Raw genomic sequence first — 22350 nt, forward strand, 5'->3', positions numbered from 1 at the left:
GGGAACAATTTTGAACACATTTTTTGTTGACTTCGAATTTTTAAGCTTATTTACACGAAAATAGGTATGCTGATTCTGAAAGTGCAGTTAGTTTTCTTCTATGACGTCAGGTATTTTCTCTACCACCTATATTAATGCGATTTCTGTAGCATGAATTTGTTTAGGCTATTCAATTACAGGCAAGACAGTGTGGTCAGAGGTTGCGCGCTGCTCTACGTAGTGAATAAACAACTTTTTTTTTTCTACTTACACGTGTGTTTCCTTTCTTTCAGATCATGTCTGGCTCTTCTGTTTCTCGTCGTAAGTGCCTAAACAACCCTGATTCATTTTGTTATATCTGTGCCAGTTTCACCATTCCCAGTCAAAGGGTGAACATCAGCACATTTGTAGAGCAAGCCCATTTGGCATATTTCAAAGTTAAACTTTGTGTTCAAGATAAGTTTTGGGCCCCTCATTTGTGCAAACAGTGTGTCAAGGGTTTACAGATGTGGACAAAGGGAACATGTGATAAGATGCCATTTGGTATACCTATGGTTTGTCGAGAGCCAGGAGATCATTTCAGGAACTGTTACTTTTGTATAGTGAAAACTTCAGGACAACAAAAATAAATGTAACCTAGAATATCCTAGTCTACCATCGGCTATACACCCAGTGGCTCATTCAGATGAAATTCCAGTCCCAGTTTTTGTTACACTACCCTCTCTTGAAGAACATGATTATGGTGATGAACTAGGTAACAACAATGATGAGGAGTTTGAAATTGAAGAGGAGTCTGTTCGTAGGGGATTTGATCAGCATGAGTTTATTGATATCACACGTGATTTGGTACTATCAAAGAAGGCTTCAGAACTCCTAGCATCAAGACTGCATGAGAAAAACTTACTTGAAAAAGGAAACACACGAGCAAATACACAGAAATTGTCCAGAAACTCTAGGAGAACTACAAAATACTTAGTTGCAATATGAGCATCAAGGTGCATTTTTGCATAGCCATCTTTCTAACTTCCCGGAAAACCTTGGTGCAGTCAGTGATGAGCAAGGTGAACGATTCTACCAAGATTTGAAGGTCATGGAAGGATGGTATCAGGGTAGATGGGATGTACATATCATGGCTGACTATTGTTGGAGCATCCGGTGGGATCCTAACACTGAACACTCCAGGAAAAGCTATAAGCGTAAATTTTTACCTTAACCGCTTACCATAATAATTTTCAAAGTTTTAACTGTAAAAAAAATGTCATAGAGTAACAATGGATCCTTTGTATAAACAAAATAAACTTAAATAAACAGTAAACTCAAGTTCATATTTCAATATTTTGTCATTGTATGTAAAATTTGTATGTTTTTTGACAAAAATGGAGGGTACCCTGTATGGTAAAAACTGTATGTGAAAAAAATGAGGTCATTTCTGGATTCACCTCCCAAAAATTAGAAAAAACAAGTGTGAGATCTAACTCAAAAAAAAAATGTGTTCCCCAGCGTAATCAATCTTCAAATGGTTTTATTTCCAACACTGCATCTCAGTGCCAATTTCTTAAATGATAAAATACTGTGTGTAAATAGGCTTATAATAGAAGACAATACAAAGACACAACCTGGAAACAATAGCCTGATTTTTTTTAAAGATCTCCAAGACTGGGGAAAATAGTTTATCATGGGAGAACCAAGAATGGATTAACTAAATTTAATTTGCAATTAATTACCAAATGTTTTTAATCCTGGACCAGATCCATCTCAGGTTTGTTGAATCACCCAAGTTTCCCCATGATATTCTATCTTTTCCAGTCTTGGAGAGCTTTAATAAACCAGACCCTGCGTAATTCTGTTTGTTGGTAAATTCGGCCCTTCTAATGCCAGAAGGCTACATACAGTAAGAGTTTATATACTTCATACTTCATGTCACATTTTTTCTCTCTCTTTCAGGAATCAAAAAAGAAAAAGTTTCCAAGACCTACAAACTGTAGGCAGAGTTCTTCTTGTCAAGTTGATGTTTATAACTGTTTAAAAAATATTAAGTATTGTTAACATGTTTTTTTCAAAGCAATAAAGTTAATTTATATTGTTATATATCAAATAGTGTTTTATTATTAGACAATATACTCCCATATTAACTTTGTTAACCAGATATACATACAGTATGTCACTGATCTATTGACAACTGCAGTGTAAAGCTGCGTACACACTGCCAATTTTTGTCGTTGGAAAGGATCTTTCACGATCCTTTCCAACGACAAGGGAGTGCACGATGCATGAACGATGCTGTACATACAGCACCGTTCATGCTCTATGGAGAGGGGAGGGGGAGAGCGACGGAGCGGCACCCTGCTGCGCGCTCTCCCCTTCACTTTCATTACGATTGGCTGTCGTCCATCGTCCGTGGATCCGGCACGTCGGTCGTCCGGACGATGGACGACACCGACTGTACACACGGCAGATTTTCGCCCGATAATTGGCCGATGCCGATTATCGGGCGATAAAAATCTGACGTGTGTACGTAGCTTAAAGCTGCGTACACACGGCAAATTTTTCTCGCCCGATAATCGGTATCGGCCAATTATCGGGCGAAAATCTGCCGTGTGTACAGTCGGTCGTCGTCCATCGTCCGACGACCGTCCTGGCGGATCCATGGACGATAGACGACGACCGATCCTAATGAAAGGGAAGGAGAGAGCGCGCAGCAGGGTGCCGCTCCGTCGCTCTCCCCCTCCCCTCTCCATAGAGCATGAACGGTGCTGTATGTACAGCATCGTTCATGCATCGTGCAGTCTTTTCTCGTTGGAAAGGATCGTGAAAGATCCTTTCCAACGAGAAAAATTGCAGGTGTGTACGCAGCTTAAGGGTCTGCCTGATTGTATATAAATACAATGTAATCAAAGGTTTATATGGCTACACAGGAGAAAAAATGGTTACTGTCCATGTGTGTTGTAAGAGCAGGTAAAATAAATATGCCCTTTGGAACATAAAAAATATCTAAAGCCAAGCACAATGTAATATTTTACAGAGTACCATTGGTAGCTGCAATAATTTCCTTTGTTTTAAATGTACTATTTTGCAAGTGCTAACATTTTTTATTAATCCTGAGATATGTCCATTGTCCTGTGTGCCGAATTGATGGAGTTCAATGATTGCTAAAAAGCTGTAAATGACTTTTAAAGTACCAATACCATGTAAAAAATATATGAGATTTTAATAATTGAGTTTACATTCTGTACTCTTACCTGTACCCTAAAACAACCCCAATAATGTAGTAATGCAGTGTAAATAATCTGCAAACTACCTGTAATATTTGGGGTTATTAGTTAACCCCTGGTCATAGCCTCAGCGCCTACCTAATGTGTAACACTAATCCTTGAAATGTGTTAACCCAATGGCATACCAGAGCCATTAGCACCAGAAGATAACTGCCCTGCACTAATATTTTGCAGATTGGGATCTTGGTTCCAAAAGCTATTCCAAAATGGTTGAACTATGCTAATGATAGCCACTCTGATATCTGCTGTAGTGGACTGTAAAGCTCTGTACAGATCTTAGACAGACAGCAGATTACTGTCACTGGAAACAATCTTTCCTGGTCATTTTCAGTGACAGATGAACAAATGAGCACTCTACATACAGCCCTGTTCTGCTTATAAAGAGGGAAGGATAAAGTGAATGGCTTCCTGCTGTGCTCTTCCCATTTGAAAATACAGTGGTCAATCCTGATTGGTTATTTATTAATCCACCATGACATATTAATGGATGATGTTGGGGGACCATTGTACAAACTCTCATTTCAATTTCCACCTGAGATGAGCTAAACCATTTGTCTTAGGCGACAATCATGTGATGTGTGCATGTATCTTTAGACTATACAGACTTAGATTTTAGTGTTTATATTTGCTACATTTTATTAGCTCATTAAACACTTGTATGGTATTAAGTGAATTCTCCTCTTTGGCAAAAAGATGTCAAATAATAATCTGATGTGATTGAAATGGTAGAACTGGGAAAATGTTGTAAGAGATGAGGGTAAATTCTCCAAAAGGGACAACTGTTTCAGTGTTCTACGTTACTTCCTGTTGCATCTGTAGGAAAGGAACTGGATGGAATTCTTGCCAGCAGCAGCACAAAGCAAAAACTAATATGATATAATTTGTATTTATTCCCTATTTTATTGAAGATAAAAAAGTGTTGTATATACATATCCCAGTGTAACAAAGGTTTTATTCAACGTAACAAAGACAACAAACACATTTTATTAAAGAATGTTTTAATCCAAACGCAGATGCAGCGAATTTCATAGTGCACATAGCTTTCTGAGTGCTTAAATTGCTATACCATAGGTAATTAACAGAGAAAAACAAATAAACTTGAAGATAACAACAAGGCCAATATCTTGGTGGATATTGCATCCATCTTGACTGCTTTGTTGCCTTGCACTTGTAGTGCTGGTTCTGTTCGGGCCTCTAAAGATGAGATAAAAGAGTTTGATGAACATGAATATATAGATAGAAACATAATAGCCAATATTTTCCTTTAAAAGGGCTTTATATTGCTAAAGGAAACTCAACAAGAGCATTTTATGGGGGTTGTAGGGAGAACTGAGGAACCACTGCTGGCAGGAGTTATTAAAGAGAACTTAGCAGACATTACTGGTAGGGGTCCGTAGGCATAGCTGAGGAGACATAGCTGGTGAAGGTCAGTAGGGAGAACTGAGGAGACATTGCTGGTAGGGGTTAAGAAAACTTAGCAGACATTATTGGTAGGGATCAGTAGGGAGAGCTGATGAGACATTGCTGGTAGGGGTCAGTAGGGAGAACTGAGGAGATATTGCTGATAGAGGTCAGTAAGAAGAACTGAGAAGACACTGCAGGTAGGGATTCAGTAGGGAGAACTGAGGAGACATTGCTGGTAGGGATTTAGTAGGGAGAACTGAGGAGACATTGCTGGTAGGGGTCCGTAAGGAGAACTGAGGAGACATTGCTGGTAGGGGTCAGTAGGAAGAGCTGAGAAGACATTGCTGGTAGGGGTCAGTAGGGAGAACTAAGGAGACATTGCTGGTGGGGGTTAAGAAAACTTAACAGACATTATTGGTAGGGGTCAGTAGGGAGAGCTGATGAGACATTGCTGGTAGGGATTTAGTAGGGAGAACTGAGGACACACTGCTGGTAGGTGTCAGTAGGGACAGCTGGGGTAATAAATCACTACTGAGAGGATTTTAGGAAAGCACTAAAATCCTGAGTCAGTGCTGGAGGGGAACACGTCTGGAACTAAACTGAAAATAAATGATTGAAATACTACTGGGAGGTGGAGAAGGTGTAGTTGGCATGCTGAGTCACTGCTGGGATGGGAAGCAGCTGGGTTACTGGGAGGAAGAAGCAAGGTGGGCTAAATTTCTGCTGAGGGGATAGGGGGCAAAACTACTGAAAGAAGGACTGCAGTGCCCTTGCTGAGGGCTATCAGATGAGCAGCTGACATTGCTGACAACAATTGTAGGACAGTTGCATGGTGTTGTCAGCCTGCATCAGGGAGTGCTGCTGTTGGAAGGATCCACAGGTATAAAACAAATAAGTAACAAATTTACCAAAACTTTTTGTTTAAACTGAAAAAATGAAGGTCTGTAGTGGGGAAACTTCTGGAAATGTTAGTTGGGCCTAAACATATTCTTGAAAACTAACCTTTTGTCTGGAATTCCTCCTGGTAAGAAGAATTGCAGTTCTTGGTATGTATGTGTGCTCAGGACCCCCTGTGACTACTACCTATATTTGGTGTGAGAAACTGCTGCTGTGGAGTGCTAGCTATGGGGTACGAGTGATTTTTAGGGATGTCGCTACTGTGCTGCTTCCTGTTCTCCTTGCCGGAGGCTCCAACAAGTGGAAGAAAAAGTCCTACCACTACCAAGATGGCCGCCCCCACACAAAGATACAGTGCAGGACAAGGGGTAGTAAATCAGTATAGGGAAAATACCTGACAACTGGTAATACCGGTGACTAGACATATGACCTATTGAGTGCCTTTGGCACAAGTTCCAGATTTTGGTTACTGGTTAGGAAAACTGTGTGCAGTGAGACATGATGCTTCTAATTAATAGATTTTGTTTTTTTATACACATTTAAGTCTCCGTGCTGAATCTGTTCTGACTATAAATGCAAAAAACACATCTGTTCCTTAAGGACTTTGGCTGAAAAGGGAAATGATGACTCACCTATAACTTCGTCCTTGCCCACAACAATTTTCTGTTGCAGTGTCTTGATCCCATGCTTGTTCTGTGCTATGCAGATGTAGAACCCTTCATGTGCACTTGTCACCTCCTTGATCTGTATAGTCCTGTTGTCATGATAGAATGCAACATGTGGTGTCTGAGGGTGCCAGCTATAGGTTGGAGGAGGTACTGCATCTGCCTCACATGTCAGTGTTATATTTTCCCCTTCAAACACAGACATAGAAGGCTGCACTACAATGCCTAGTATTTTAGGCTCATCTGAAAGAAAACAAAAAGAAAATAAATACATAAAAACAATAGCCTTTAGTTGAATATTTACTTCTTCGAGAAACTGTTTTTTGAGATTATTTTAAAAATTAAAGCACTACCTACTATTACTATAGAGGGTTATGAATCAAAAAGGTTGCCCATCTGAGGATTTGCTAAGGCCCTATAACCCTATACTAAATAGTTATATGACCTGACGATTTCATATATATCTCACTGACTTTATCAGTGAGATTCCTGTGCAGAGTTCCTGGATCTTCCCACCTGTGTGCCTGTTAGGAGGAATCTCACTCTTCCTGTTGGATATTCTATTTGTTTTATTATAACATGGCATCAGTAGGAGACAGAACACACAAAGATAGGTTGGAATGCCCAAGGCTTTTAGTTGGGCGGGAAACCTGAATTTTAGCAATCCCATATAGATAAGAAGCCATAGTGAGACTTAGCCTAGGTAGTTCTGTTCATCATTATGCAGATGGTCAAACCTTAAGGGAGATTAAAACATATATATTATTATTTAGGTAAGGCTTACAAATCATCTCAATCAGGATCTGCATCCCTAATATTTCTCTTTACCTCCTGTCCTGTAGACTCAACAGGAAGTGAGAAAATATCTTTCCAATGTGATGGAAATCCTCACCAGTTCACATGGATGGCTGACAGGTAGTTTAGCCATTCTGCCTTAACCCTAGCTAGTCTCAATGACTTACCCAAAGCTACTGCCCTAGGAGCATACACTTGCCCTTAGGGTAAGCTAAGGTTGGGTAAATGCTTGACCCCAGTGCTAGCTAAAGAAAAGGCTGAAGGTCAAGGAAAAGCTTGACCACCTACCAGCTGCCCATGTAAACATGAGTTTAGACATTTGTTACAGGTATCCCCATAAGAACATTTCTCCTATAATCCTGTTCTATTGGCAACTTACCTCTCAGTGAAATTGGTGATGAGGACAATTAAAATGAGTGAATCTCCCTAATGGGAACACAGACAGCTATAAAACCTGACGGGGTTCCACCCATTACTAGTCTATCCAAAAAAGTTTTCTAGTAAATCTTCAAAACTCCAGTGAAACTTCTTCAGTTACATGACCACTTTATGGCACCTGATTCTTATACACTACCATCATGACCAACACTAATCCAAATTATGGGTGATGGAGGTCTAAAAAGTGTGCTGCAAGAACCTGTATGATCATATTTGGATATAATATTCCATTCAGTAAAAACTAAGCAGAGCTTAAAACCCGAATCAACCCAAAAGTTTAACAAGCCAAATTTTAATAGCAATCAGGTTGATCAGTGAATAGAGTGTATAAAATGGGATGGGGGGGGGGGGGGCTGAATTCTGGTTTCTTGGGCCAAATATTCTTGAAGACTTATCACTTCATCGCTAAATTCAGCCAGGGGATGTCAAAAATATGTGACAATGTGACTCCTATCATAGAAAGAACAATGAATGACTGACTACATTTCCCACATTAGGAGGGGCACGAATTGTAGTCATCGGACATACGTACTGTAGGTGCAGGAAACTAAAAGGAAAGGGAAGTCAGACAGCTGCACAGCTACATCACATAGCTCCAAGTACAGCTACATTATAATTTTCCCTTTTGAGAATTTGCCCTGTTCAGTTTTGGGTTTTGTTGGGATCTAAGCACTAAACTGCTCCATGATAAGGACATAGAGATTCTTCTCCCACAACCTGATCAGTATCTGCGATCATCCCAATCATGATGTTGTTGAAACCACTGGATGGACCAAATCCATCCTTTCAGATTTATAAACTAACAATCAGCCTTCTATAATAAAAAAAAAAGGAAACACCGGATGTCACAAGACTTCTGAGCATATCTGATATAAATGTTCCAATACATCTGCTGCATCTGGCAGCTATGAATACAGTTATACATGTACCATGACAGTGTTTATCAGATACAGAATATATCTCTAGCATTCTGGAGACCAAAGATCAGGTCGGATGACAGAGCAGAGCACAGAGATGAAATGAAAGCTGCAATCACCAAGCCTCCAGGCTAATTGTTTCAGACAGCATTGCATTACCCTGCAACAAAATGCAAAAAATAATTCCCAAATGATCCCTGAGTTAAAGCGAATAGCTAAAGAATACAGCTGTATGCGTCTCCCTGCAATTATAACCCTTATTCAAATTAAAAGAGAAAAATACATAGCAAAACTCACAAAATGCCATGTATTTTATTAGTATGATCAGAGTCTTTAGTGAGATGTTTTCAATTCTGCTCTTCCAAGTGTAATGAACAGAAAGACAAAACATTTCTGTTTAGTCACAAATGACCATTGTTGATGTTCTAACCCAGGGGTCAGACAACTTTTTTGGCTACTAGGCCATTTTAGGAGGTCAAGAAGGCACAATAGGCTGGACTCTCTCTTTCTAGTCTCGCGCTGATGGCTCTGCCCCCCACCAGGAATGCTCCTGAAAGGTAATCCCTCTCCTCTGCAATGCATATGGAGGAGAGGAAATGTCCCCTTACCCCGGCGGCGGAAGTGTTAACGCGGTAAATAGGGAAGGGAGGCATAACAAGGAGGCTTAAGAGCTGCATGTGGCTCCGGAGCCGGGGGTGCCGGCTGGAACGAACTACTGGCTGGGCCGTATCTGGCCTAAAGGCCAGAGTTTGCCTACCCCTGTTCTAACCTTATGGTTCATGTACTGACTGAGTTCTATAATCCACATTACAATTACGTGTAGCTAGACAGCATTATGGGAACCAAGCATCTCGCTCTTTTGGTATTGTGCAGCTATGGGTATATTCCCACATTTGTAGGACGTTTTGTGATTTTTGTGTCAAACTGTCATATTGAAGCTGTAGGAGGCAAAATGCATTGCAGGTACCCATGTTTATACATGGCTGTGGCTTTAAAGTACAACCATGGAGCCAAAAGTGATATGTCATGTTTGGAAACCATGCTGTGATCTGCCGCAGCCTCATGAAGCCACCTGCAATGTGCATGCAATAATCGTCAACCTTTCTTTTCACTTGGATGGGAATAGATGAATGGACAGTTGAGCTTATAACTAAATGCTGTGGTTTACCATGGGTCTAAAGTGGCCCTAAAGGGTGGTCTGCAGTTAATCTAATGTATCCTAGATAAAGCATCATTTTTGATGATCTGTTAAAACCATGAAATCACCAACATACCATTAGCAAATACTAGCACCACACAAAATTATATGCAAATACATTCTAAAGTATGCTTGGAATGACCTTTGACAAAGGTGACATGAAGTCAAAGGACAATATAAACAGTACAGGAATGTTTCTGGTTCAATGTCGTATGGATCAGTCCAGTACAATGGAAAAAAGAGAATTCTTCCTGAAAAAATGTGAAAGCTTCCATATCTGACCTCATCTCACCAATGCTGATTTATTGGTTTTTATTAGTTACTAAACCACTGACTTAGAAATATTAAGAAATTCAAAATTCAGATATCATGCTTGTCCTGTGTTAATGATCCCAAGTATTGAAGTCATAGGATCAGCATGGCAACCAGCAAGCTTTTGATAAGTACATTTGGGGAATGGTGGCCTTCAAGTTTCTAAAAGAGGATTTGCATCTGGGAAGCAAAAAAAAAAAGCAAGTCCCCAAAAAGATTCACACATGCCACTGCATGTGATTGTGGTGGGAATGAAGCTTTAGATCACTAATCTGGCAGCAGCACTCTGAGCAGTGATTGAATGGAGACCTTATTACATGTAACAATCAATCATTATGCCAATTTGTAATGTACAAAGAGTAGAGGCTTCCTAGACTGTGCTGGAAAATCCTCTTAACACAGCTACAGAACAAATATACATATTTTCCACAGATTACTACAGGGTGTTTAAATTATATGCTTCTTTATAATCTTTTCACAGTGCACAAGCCAATGTAAGCAGCTCATTTGTACCTAATGCAGCAGGTGCTCACCCTATATAGTCGCTGCTCAAGTAGGTTGAACTGTGAAATCATAATTTATATGGCCAATTACATGGAGTTTAGCAAGCAGAAGTCAGCTGTGATACACATAGGCAGATAAGGGCACCACGGGGCTGATTCATTACAACTGGAGAATGGCAAAGAAGAACAAAGTTTGAGTTGTTGCTAATCACATCTAATTGGATTTTACCTTTTCCTCTAGGGAAAAAATTAAACAAGGATTCTGATTGGTCACGCATCTGGGCACCAACTCCACTTCAGGTTAAAAAAATGGACCCCTATTTGCTGTTTTTATCTTAATATATTTACACACACACACACATCGGATTTTAAAAATTTGCTAGTCCCTGGTTATCAGTATACTAAAGTTCCAGGGGGCTGTAGAACATTAGACAGTACTTAGATGGTATTGGGCAAATGGTCCTGAATAGAGATACTTCACCATTCCAACAAAAGTGCATGGTTGCATGGTCAGTGATATACACAGGTTACTTGGGTTAAGGACATCGGACTTATGGATGCCTCCTAGATACGAATAGGGCTTCCCTGCTTGCTTTGTGCAGAACAGAGGCTTGAAGGGGGGTGGTTTGCATGTCTTCCAGAAGAAATCTTTTGCTAAACACAGCTGAGATTGTGGGTGATCTTAGGGGGTGAGCTCTTTCTGCAGCCTCTTGTAACTCTTTATTGAGCAAGACAAACTCTGCCATTGTTTTTTTTTTGCATATCAGAGCACAGCTTGCTCCAGAAGTTAATGAATGTCTGGGCTCCATAAAGTTTTTTTTTTTTTTTGCTTTGTTTATGATTGACTCACAGTGAGGGTTTTATACAGTAACTGACACCATGCTGCCTAATAATATGTTGATACAAACATCTGTCCTAATTGCATTTATTAAAATAATGTACCTGTTTCAAATTACATACAAATTCAACTTAAGAACAATCCCACAGTCCCTCTCTAGTATGTAAACCAGGGAGTACCTGTAATGGACATGTAGTCAAATTTACTGGCAAAAAAAGCCTTGCAACTCAAAATGCCCAAAATGACTAGTAATCACTGATGAAGTCACTAGAATCACATGTGTCACAATAACCTGTTTCTGTTGGGAAAACCCACCATTCACCAATTACAGAAATTCAACCCTACCATAAAAGGGTCACTTGGTATTTACCCAATAGACCAATGGTTCCTATCCCTCTCCTGTAGAGCTTCTCTGTTCCTCAATGCAAAAGAACCCACCTAACCCCCAGCATTACCTGATCTCTCCATGATACTTACACTCTACAGACACCGTTATTTGTTTTGTGACAGTGTCAAAGTTCGTAGCTCTACAGGTGTACACTCCAGACATATTTTTCATGGATGTGAATTCCTCCCCGTCCTTATAGATGATGTTGTCTTTCTCACAGGTCACTGTAGGTTGGGGGTATCCTTTGGCCTTGCATTGGAAATTGTTCTCCTGTCCCTCAAGCCACACCAATTTTTCAGGGCAATCTGTAAACTCTGGCTCAGCTGGAAGACAAGGACACAAAATCAGGACAGCAATCAAGCACCATTTTTGGTATTTTTATAAGATAGACACATTTAGAAAAGAATCAACTTTTCCCTATGTCTCTGAAAGAACTGCTTGTCTATTAAGTTCCTGGGAAGAAGAAGATCCTGGGAAAAAGTGTTATTCACAGTCATAAATCTAGACAGTTTAAAGTGAACTGATGAAAATGATACTAAAGCTAACTTTTAGTGAAAATATCCAACTAGAGTTGGGTACCCGATTTGTAAGTTGGATAAGGAAACAGATTGACCTTGGGTTGTGGGTCAGGTGTTGGTGAAAAGTACTGAGGGTAAGGCTGGATGTTGGTAGGGGATCATCATGTCAGGGGAAAAGAAGGGGAGAACCCATTAATTGTAAGTAAAGCTATCTGATGAAAAAATTAGACTGAACAAGAAAACAAATCTTGTGTGCTTAATAAACTTTAATACATATCAAAAAATCTTTTAATGAGGGAGGTAAACCCTAGTTGGTTAAGAAAACTTTTAAGGTTCCCACAGGTGTGGAATAACTCACAGTGGCACAATATTTTATTGGAGGTGCAGGAAGGAGAGAGACAGGTGGGATATTATGAGATCTTAACTTTATTAGGAACTAGCTTATTCATGCAAAAAAAGGCTTAACACTGTAACCCCAAGTTACTTGAATATAATGAAGTTGTTCCTTTAACCCACTGGGATCTACTTTATCCCTCAGAGAACAAGCTAAATCATTTCCCTGGAGAGAAGTGAGTCGTTTTCCTTCCCAGGTTCTAAGCTTTTCATTAAAGAATTAGCTAAACTCTACACTTGGGAGGGCCTAGGTTTTTTATCCTACTAGAATCTATGTATTTTGATTTATACATATGATATTGGTTTAGTTGCCTTTGGAAGCAGTGTTTAACTTAAGTCGATAGATACTTGAATCTGCTATGGACAGCTATGAGAGACTTAGTGGAGGACAACACATTCTGAGGACCGTATATTCTATTGACATGTTAAAGAGACACATACTGGGGTGGACAACAATTTATGCATTTACATGCATGTACAAATGTATATGTATGTTAATGAGTGCTTCATAAAGGACAACCCTACATTTTCATGTAGAGAAAGCTTTAAAGAACCAGCATACAGGCTTGTGGTGTGGTGATGTAGATCAATCTTGAGTCTTACATTATACACAGACTGAGCATGTAGAGCTAAAGAATGAAGATCATAATCCATTCTAAACCTGCCCATGTATTTAGATTCCTTCAGAAGCCTGATTGTGACTGGTTCTGTCAACGCAAGAAATGAGAATTATGTGAACTTTAGACTGGCTTGGATGCTGTGTATTATCACTGCTGGATTAAGCCTGCAAGTTAAGAAATCAGATGATTTACCAGAGACAGAAGAATTTCTGAACAGATATGTGAAGCTGGCCTTGTGCAAACAATTTAGGTGTGAGTCATCTTCTGTCTTCTGCCAAGATTCATCTGTTTGTGTTTTCCGGTGCTACAAAATGTATACTGTACAATGCAGACTCTATGGAAAGTACTAAGGCTATGTTCAGACATATGGTTTATTAGGGGGGTTGACACTATTAATATTATTAATAATAAACAGGATTTATATAGCGCCAACATTTTATGCAGTGCTGTACTTTGAATAGGGGTTGCAAATGACAGACAAATACAGACAGTGATACAGAGAGGAGGAGAGTACGCCGCCCTGAAACGCTTACACTAGCACAAATACATAATTTGTTTTCACTGCTTGTGCACAAATGCCTACAAAACACCATTCAGATGTCTTAAAAACTCTTGGCTAGGCTTTGGAAAGAATTTTCATTCAAGCCTATGGAGGAGGATGATCATGGAGATCATGAGATGTTGCAAAGAGTCAGCCAAAAACCACAATGCAACCATGCTGGTTGCAAAAAAAAGACCTTTCAACCCCTTCATTCTTTTTAATGATATAAAGAGGGCATGATTGAAACCCCAGGGAACCACTTTCTTAGCTGCGTGTTCAAATGTAGTCTATTCAATTAGAGCATGTAGTTGGAATAGGTAGTAGGGAATAGTTAAGACTCCATCATGTTTTCTCTTTTATGCCAGTTCTTTATGTTGCTGGTTATTATTGTAATATGGTATTTGCACCCCACTCACCCATTAATTATAGACACTTGTCTGTTGTAGAGCCTTTATGATTGCCTTGAACTGTCATTTAATTCCTGGACACCCACAGGAATACCAGGTAATGCTATAAACCTGATCGCCCATCATGCATCAACATCCCAAGGGTTTGAAAATGCCAAAAGTACAACCTCCGAGGGGGATTGGAAACCCTCCTCCATGGGAACTGGGCAGTGGTGGTTCTTCCATCACCCCATCATGATCTAGGCTGTGGTTTAACAACTGGCATTGTCTCTTGCTTCTTTAGGAAAAGGGGGAATGTAGTTGGAATAGTTGCCAATTCCCAGCATGCTAAGTAGAACACAAAGTGCATTTGTTATATTTACAGAAACTGGTGAGTAATAAAGTTCCATACTTACTATGAATGTTTAGCTTATAGGGCTTGCTCTTGGTTTTAAAGTGAGCCTCACAGGAAATCTCCATCCCATTCATCTCCTTGGTCACATCCAGTGTGCAGGTAACATTGGAATAATTCCCCTTATGGGAGACACAGTTCTTGAGCTTTTCTTTGGTGACAATTTTCAGCTCTATCTCCAAACAATGGCAGTCACTGGATGGCAAGACGCAGCTCACCTTCGTCTCTGCATTCATATCCACCTTGTCTTCCAGGATTACTAAGGGGATTGGTAGAAGAGCTGAAGGTAGAAGAGAATTTGGTTAAATTGCATGCACTACTGATAACATTGTAGCTTTTGCATTGTAAATGTTATTTATTCAATCCAGTAGTATAAATTTTAACTTCCCATTTTATCTACTTCAGCTTGCTGGAAATCCCATTCCAAAACTACGAGTATTTGAGTCCATTTAGCCAAATATGTGGTCAGGAATTCAGAAACTTCATGGCATAAGTGACTTAAGCAGTCACATAAAGCACCATGGCAGTCCACCTGTAGTTGGCCACCGCTTTTCTTTTCAATTAAATACATAGAGCTGCAAAGGGAGCAGGAAGAAAAAGCTATATGTACCCATTTGCCCAATAGATTCAGCTGTGGTGTACAATACCGGCGCTTAAAATGTGATATCGTAAGGGGTCAGATCAAACTTCACAGCTAAATCTTGCAAGCACACATTTCTATAGCTATTTCTATTTTCCACATTTCCCTCTGCAGTTAAGCATATTATTGGAGAAAGGGCAGCAGTGGCTCCTGATATATGGGGGGAGAAAAGCTAAATGCTAAATTATAAAACAGTGAATCTGCTGAATATTCAATGATTGCCATTTAAAACACAAACACCTAAAAATTCTCCACTAGAGAATGTAGATAAAAGTCAGGTTCACTGCTGTGTAAACAATTCCTTATGAAGCAATTGCTAAGAACTAATATTTTACAGTACAATTCTTAGGAACAGCAGGAGAACTTCAGTATGACTCGGTATTCCAAAGTCTCACTCACCAAAACCTTTAGATGCAGAATTTCATATCAAATTTAACTGAAATTCTACATTGTTTTAAAGACAAAGATACATATTGTAACAGATTAGTTTGTATGTTTTTCTAATTTCCTAATTTCTACAACCCCTTGCTTTGATATTTTAAGCCTGTGAAGGATCTTTAGATCCTCACTGTTTTATCTTTTGTGTACCGATAATAAAAACTGATACTGCTATTGCTGAAATTCCCCTCTGACCACTGCAAACTGCTAGTTGCCAGGTTGGTATGCTGACCCAATGGCAATTACATTGCTTGCGGTGCCATTCACCTGCATTAAAGCAGCACCACATAGTAGTACATCTCTACAATGACAACCTAACTTTTGGATTGGATAGCTCTTCTTTAGGAATATTTGCTTTTTTACATTTGCAAATAATTGGGTGTGTTAAGATGTATGAGCTTGTTAAAAGTTGGGTGTAATCTGTCCCAGTGTGGATAAAACAAAGATGGAGTTGGGCCAATCCAGTGTGTGTGTGTTGGTTGTGTGTTGGGGGGGGGGGGGGGGGGGTTAGTTTACTTAAAATAATATTGATTCTGGAAGGTTTGAATATAGTTATGGTAACCATTTTACTACTGGCATGTACCCTATCTATCAGCCAAGATGGCGTTTAATAACTTTGAAAATACATGTTTTCAGCAAAGGAAGGTGAGACATGGAACATATCACTCAGTTATGCTCAGGCACGCTTCTATGCCATGCCATTGCTGGGACGTGTTAGCGATTTTTGGAAAGAATAAAAAGTCTTTAATAAAACAACAATGGCCATGCCCCGAGGTTATGCATACTGTAACCAGTGCAGTCTTGTGATTCACAACTGTCAAAGAGCTCATAATATTATGTTCATCAATATCATAGCAACTACTGGTGGAGTCATACCAAGTACAACTGACATGCTGCTATTTATTGATGTTTTTTGATCTCAAACGTCTATACTCTGTGCACAAAGCAATGCAATTTTTCCACAGATGGTATGACTCACTAGTTTAAAATCTATCTTCCATTTTATAATGGTGGTAGACGTTTTGTGGCTTTATATTTAGAACATCGACATGCAGTCTAAAATTTTTTTGCAGAATTCAACACAAAATACCACTCCATAGTCATTTAAAGACTATGGCTTTGGTTTGATGGACTGGGGGGTTTAAACTGATCATTATTTCCATCAATTTATGTGGGAATCCATGCAGACAAACTTTAAAGAGTTGGCCAGGTAAACTGTAAACTGGCTTCTAGCTGATGTTTACGTTGCCAACTGATTTGATTGACCATTGACTGGTGGTTGTCAAGAATGGTTTATGATAACTTTGTATGAACCACCTCTGCCAACTATTGGCCAAGGGTTACAATGTATATCTAAAGCCCACATATTTTTTATGTTTAAGACATGGAAGGAAATGAGGGGAAAGTAAGGAAAATCACTTTTGAATGGTGCTCTCATTGGATAATGCCCCCCCCCCCCTTATTCTGGGTATAACACCAAATTCTGGGTATTTCCATACTTTTGTGGCAATGGTTATCAGAACAAACAGAGATGAAATCTAAAAACGTGACAGAGAGAATATTACAATTCCTGTATGAAAAGTTTCATAACCAAAATGTTAAAAGTTCAAAAACTTTTATTAGAACAGCCAACACGTTTTAAAGAGCAACCACACTTTCACTTCATCAGGGATCAAGGTAATAATTAAATTAGTCATAGGCAAACAGTGAATTGGTGGTTTATTCAAGCAGAATGCTCTCCATTTGCCCAATTCTATTTACAAGTCTAAAACCTGAATACCAAATGTAAGTGCTGTTCATGCTTAGAACCTTGTGTTAAACTCTTGTGAAGAAAGGGAATGTTGTTGTCCCTATAGCTTGCTGTATATAGCAAATACCCTGCCCTATAGCAAATACCAATAATTAAAGCTTTAGAGTTTCTAAAATTTGGTCTGGTGCTGTTGAGACTTTTTTATGTTTGGATCTTATTCCATTTAGGAGGGTGTCCTGGTTTTAATAGCAGCAGATCATCAGAGCTATTGAGTTCCTGATGGACCTTTTATGTGCATGGAAAGAAGCTGGATAATAGATGACCAATTCCATGTGTTTCCAATGAAGAGTATTATTATTTGACATCATTGTGTACAACCTTGTTGTAACAGCTTGGAGAAGGCTCATTTTTATCCTACCATGACTATTTACCTGTGTAGAAAGCCAACTGTGGACAGGGCTGCCGAGAGAAAATCCGGGTCCTGGTACAAAAAAGGTGTGTGGGCCATTTTACATAATTCTACACACATGTATGTGTGTATATTATGATTTATTTTGAACAATCGTAGATGAAATTGGTGTCTTAGAACGCGGCGACTACGTGACGTATTTGTTTGCCGGCTTTCTCACTGTGCCCGGAACCCCCTCCCTCTCATCACTTCCCAGTGGGGAATACCCTTGTTGATCACATGACTTCTCTCCCAGGGCAGCCTTCATGAATTTCTCTTACGTTGCAAACTATTGACCACTGTCAAGTACCTTGTGACCCATTTGCTTTTTAAATTTTGAAACTAAACAGACTTGCAAAATTTAAAAATATAAATGAAATAAATAAATAATGCTCAAATTTTATTACTGGATGTGTTGGGCTTCATGGGCCCCGGATGCACCCCCCCCCCCCCCCCCCAGGCCTGGGTGTGGAGGAACATGGGACCTGAACTTTATTAATCATCTTTGAGATGAATAATCCTTTAATTGTGAACCAGGCCACCATCAATACCTGACTTAACACTTTTTGCCATTGACAGGCTCCAAAATCTTTTCTAGACGAATGAAGCCTTTTAAAACTATAAAAAGTTAAGGGGTCTTTTCCCTGCCCATTGTTTTGGAATGGGATATCCAATGAGCTCACATTGATTAGATGTCCGCAAACATTTTGCTGTATAGTTTATATTATAGTTATAGTGTAAGCATCTGAAGTTCCGTGGTAGAGAAGTAAACATTACCTTGAGTCTGCTCTTATTTTATCCTTATTTTGCTGCTGTGATGGGAGCTGTGTTGCGAGGGAAGGCTGTGTTCACAGATCTCCTATTGTTTACAATACCCCTGATTGCTGTTTTAGTAAGTATAGCAAACGGAGCCATAACAATGTGCCTCACAAGGGGTGTTGACTGAATAGGAAAAAAACACATTGTTGCTCTAGGACTGGGATTCCATGTTTTCCATGCAGTGGAGATGTGTCAGGTGGCTGGATGAGATTTTAGTTTCCTTGGAATAACATAAGGTCTATTGTAGATGATAGATTTGTGGGACCATTAAAAACCTGTACTGGAAGAACAAGCTTGGCTGTCTTCTTAAAATGCCAGCTGCTGGGCAGTAACACAGGGGAGTATACAGTTATTTTATTACTTTTTCAGGTTTGATCTGCAACAAGTTCTATGTATAAATTCAGTTACATATATCTTTAAATCCAGTAATCATTCTAACATGTTGTAACTGAACATACCTTCTTCCTACAATGAGGTGTAAAGAGTTAGATCCTTCACTGGGTAGATTTTTTTCCTTTTTGTCCTGATGACCAATGTGACCAGGACAGATATTGATGTAAAATTCCAACATTTCTAGAGTTGTCTGAAGTACAATAGGTAATGGAATGTAAACTTAACAAGCATTAAAAATACAAGTAAATAAAAATAACAAGCAGTAAGCGGATATCTCTCCAATGTGAGGGAAATTCCTTCTTAGACAATCATCCTTCAGATAAGTGTTCCCATTGGAAGAATTCCCTGCTTCACACGAACTGTGAGAATTTCTCTATTTCTAGCCAGATTTTAAAAAATGGCTTTCATCGCAATTCTCCCCTTCTGTATGGCTCTACCCCCCACAAAACAGACTCATTTCAAGGTCTAATGCTGAGGAGTTGAGTGATGACCAGTGTCATTCAACCCACATCCTGTAAACCCTGACTGTCATGGACACACGGACCTCATTTATCGGAGCTCTCCATAAGACTAAAGAGGATAGATTATCATGGGAGAACCTGAGTGTTCTCCCATGATGGTCTATCTTCTCCAATCTTGGAGAGCTTTAATAAATCAAACCAACCACATCCAAGTGTATCACCAGTGGTCAGTGGAAGAATATCACCAACATGTCAACAAAATGCAAGCTACACAATTTGAGGCAGATTAGGATTCTTCAGGCAGCAGTTAGGTTGGCTTAGGTTTACAATACATAACATCAATGCTCTCTGGAGTACTGATGACTACCCACTATAAACAGAGGGAAGAAGAAAAGTAGACCTGGGGGTATTTGTTTAATATATAGAACTGGTATAAGGCTCTGATCAGCACCAGTCCTGGCCAGACACCAGTCCCCCAATCTAAGACCGCAGTCTTTACCTATAGCAAGCCCCCACTCAGTTTCAGGAGACTGGTTGCATCTCCCAGCACTTGGTTCCTCCCAGGACTTAGTGCACAAGGGATGGTGTCTGGGAATATGCAGGCAGCAAGCAAGGAGCCCACAGGTAAAACAGTACCAAGATTCCAATACAGCCAAGTCCAGAATACAGAGCAGAGGTCATACACCAAATATCCGTCCACCAAACTAAGTACACAAGGGCAAAACACAAGTAGAGTCCGGGTCAGAGGCAAAGATCAGTCCAGGCAGCAAAAACTCAGAAGCAACAGACAAGGTCAGGAACAGTAAATCAGATGAAAACACACTCCAGAACAGATTAGACCAGCTATACGCTACAACAGACTGGGAGCAGACTGACAATAGATGCTGGGGATGCCATGCCAAACACTGCCATGACTAAAGGGAAGCAGGGGCTGCAGCTATCTTAGTTCTCCTAGCTGCTGCAAATGACATTGCTGGAAAGAACAAACAGTGTTTTATACTGCCATGGTGCACAGCACAAAGTCGCATGACAGATGAACATTTCCTAACAACTAGGTGTTTTTTTTTTGTTTTAATTGGATATCAGCTTTACATATTGACACCTTCATGATGCCTACTGAGTAAACCCTGCTATAATTATTCTGTACATCCTGATCATTTGCAATTGGCAGCCTTGTCAATGCATAAATAAAAGGAACATTTTAAAGTGTAGGAACGAAGCACAGGTTATTATTATTGTTACACAGTATTTATATAACGCCAACATATTACACAGCGCTATACAAAGTCCATAGTCACTAGCTGTCCCTCAAAGGGATCACAATCTAATGTCCCTAATAAAACTATATATCATTATTACAGGTAAATTTTGTGGCAAAGCCCATTAACCTAACTGCATATTTTTGCAATGTGGGAGGAAACACACACACTTCAAACTCCATGCAGATAGAGCCCTGGCTGAGAAATTGAACCTGAGACCTAGCGCTGCAAAGGCCAGAGTGTTAACCACTGAGCCACCCTGTTACCCAACAGGTTCACTTTAAATGATTTGTGTACAAGTATGTATATGCATGTTTTTACTAAATGTATTCCAGCATCCTTTGATATTTTCCAAGTAAGTCTTTAAATCAACAAGCAGATATATTTCTTCTCCAGGCAAGGAATATAAATAACTCTGCTCATATAAGGACATGTTTCAAACACTCAGGCATTAGGCAGAAATATCAAGCTATTGCTTTTAGTTTCTATCTATGTCTATACACTGAGCTAGTCCGAGTGTGGCCAAACCTTTAAAATAAAACCCCAGCCTTACTGTTTGGATGGATAAGTTACTTCCACTGAAGTGTGGATCATTGCTTAGTTCTTTAGAATTATTGGTTTACTCAAGCTCTGGGTATGAAATCTGCAGCTCTCAGGTATTGCTGCACCAGTGCCGTTTTCATGTCCCTCTCTTCTTAAGTATTTACAGAATACATCAACTATGATTGCCCATGGAGAAATGAAATGTCCATGCAGTGAATAAAATGTAATATCCAGCACCTCTGGAAGTACAAAGAGCCTTAAAAAAGATTCTCTTCAGTGGAGTAAATTTATATATATTTTTATTTTCATATACGTGTTCATTTACAAGGAATCCCTGAATATGGAGTTTGGCTTTAGATAATAAATCCAAACATCATATATTTATTGCACAGTGTCATCAGCAACCTCTAAATAAAAAGATAATCGTGATAATATTACTATAATGAGGTGTGAATATCAGCAAATTCACTCTACCACAGACAACAGTGTTCACTTTTCATGGCAGGTGTTCCTAATACTTTGTGATCCCTAAATTGTTATATTAGAAGTTATAGTAAGAAAACATTGATTCATCACAAGTGACAAGTGAACAGAAGAGTCCAAAGGACCCCTCCACCAATTTACAGGGAGCAGATCAGTGCCCCAATTCAAATAAGTGCAACTCTCGTGAAAGCAAATATAAAAAACACTGATTTAGATGTTTATTCCTTTTTTTAAAATATAATCAAAAGGATTGAATTGGGAAACTATTGTAAGTTCCTAACATTGACTTGATATTATTACTACATTTATATTATTACTACAATTAGGCTGGGGGAGGAAGGAGGAGCACATGTGCTAACATGGAACATGCTGCCTGGGTAGGAGAATGGGAACATCACCCTGTCTGTCCTATCATTATCCAGTCACAGCTTCAGGCAATGTGTAGTACAGTAAAGCTGCATACACACTTCCAATTTTTATCGTTGGTAAACGAACGATGAACGATCCTGCACGATATCTGCGAACGATCGTATGGCACCGATCCTGTACATACAGATAACGACACGATTGTTCAAAGATATTGTACACACGATAGATGCGATCGTTTGAACGATACAGGAAGTGACGTGCACCACAGGAA

At 39.5% G+C, this 22350-nt stretch overlaps 1 protein-coding gene across 1 annotated transcript in view; it reads right to left on the bottom strand.

The window, feature by feature from the left end:
* Positions 1-4185: 4185 nt before the first annotated feature.
* LOC140322949 (intercellular adhesion molecule 5-like) overlaps positions 4186-22350 on the bottom strand; it is a 23510-nt gene continuing 5345 nt past the window's right edge. The window contains exons 2-5 of the mRNA XM_072399619.1: positions 14481-14756; positions 11696-11929; positions 6185-6460; positions 4186-4445 (exon numbers count right to left, since the gene is read on the bottom strand). Coding sequence (XP_072255720.1) covers positions 4327-4445; positions 6185-6460; positions 11696-11929; positions 14481-14756 — 905 coding nt within the window. The 3' untranslated portion in view covers positions 4186-4326. The remainder of the gene's footprint in view (positions 4446-6184; positions 6461-11695; positions 11930-14480; positions 14757-22350) is intronic.

The sequence above is a fragment of the Pyxicephalus adspersus genome, chromosome 2 (genome assembly GCF_032062135.1).
Source record: "Pyxicephalus adspersus chromosome 2, UCB_Pads_2.0, whole genome shotgun sequence".
Taxonomy (NCBI): domain Eukaryota; kingdom Metazoa; phylum Chordata; class Amphibia; order Anura; family Pyxicephalidae; genus Pyxicephalus; species Pyxicephalus adspersus.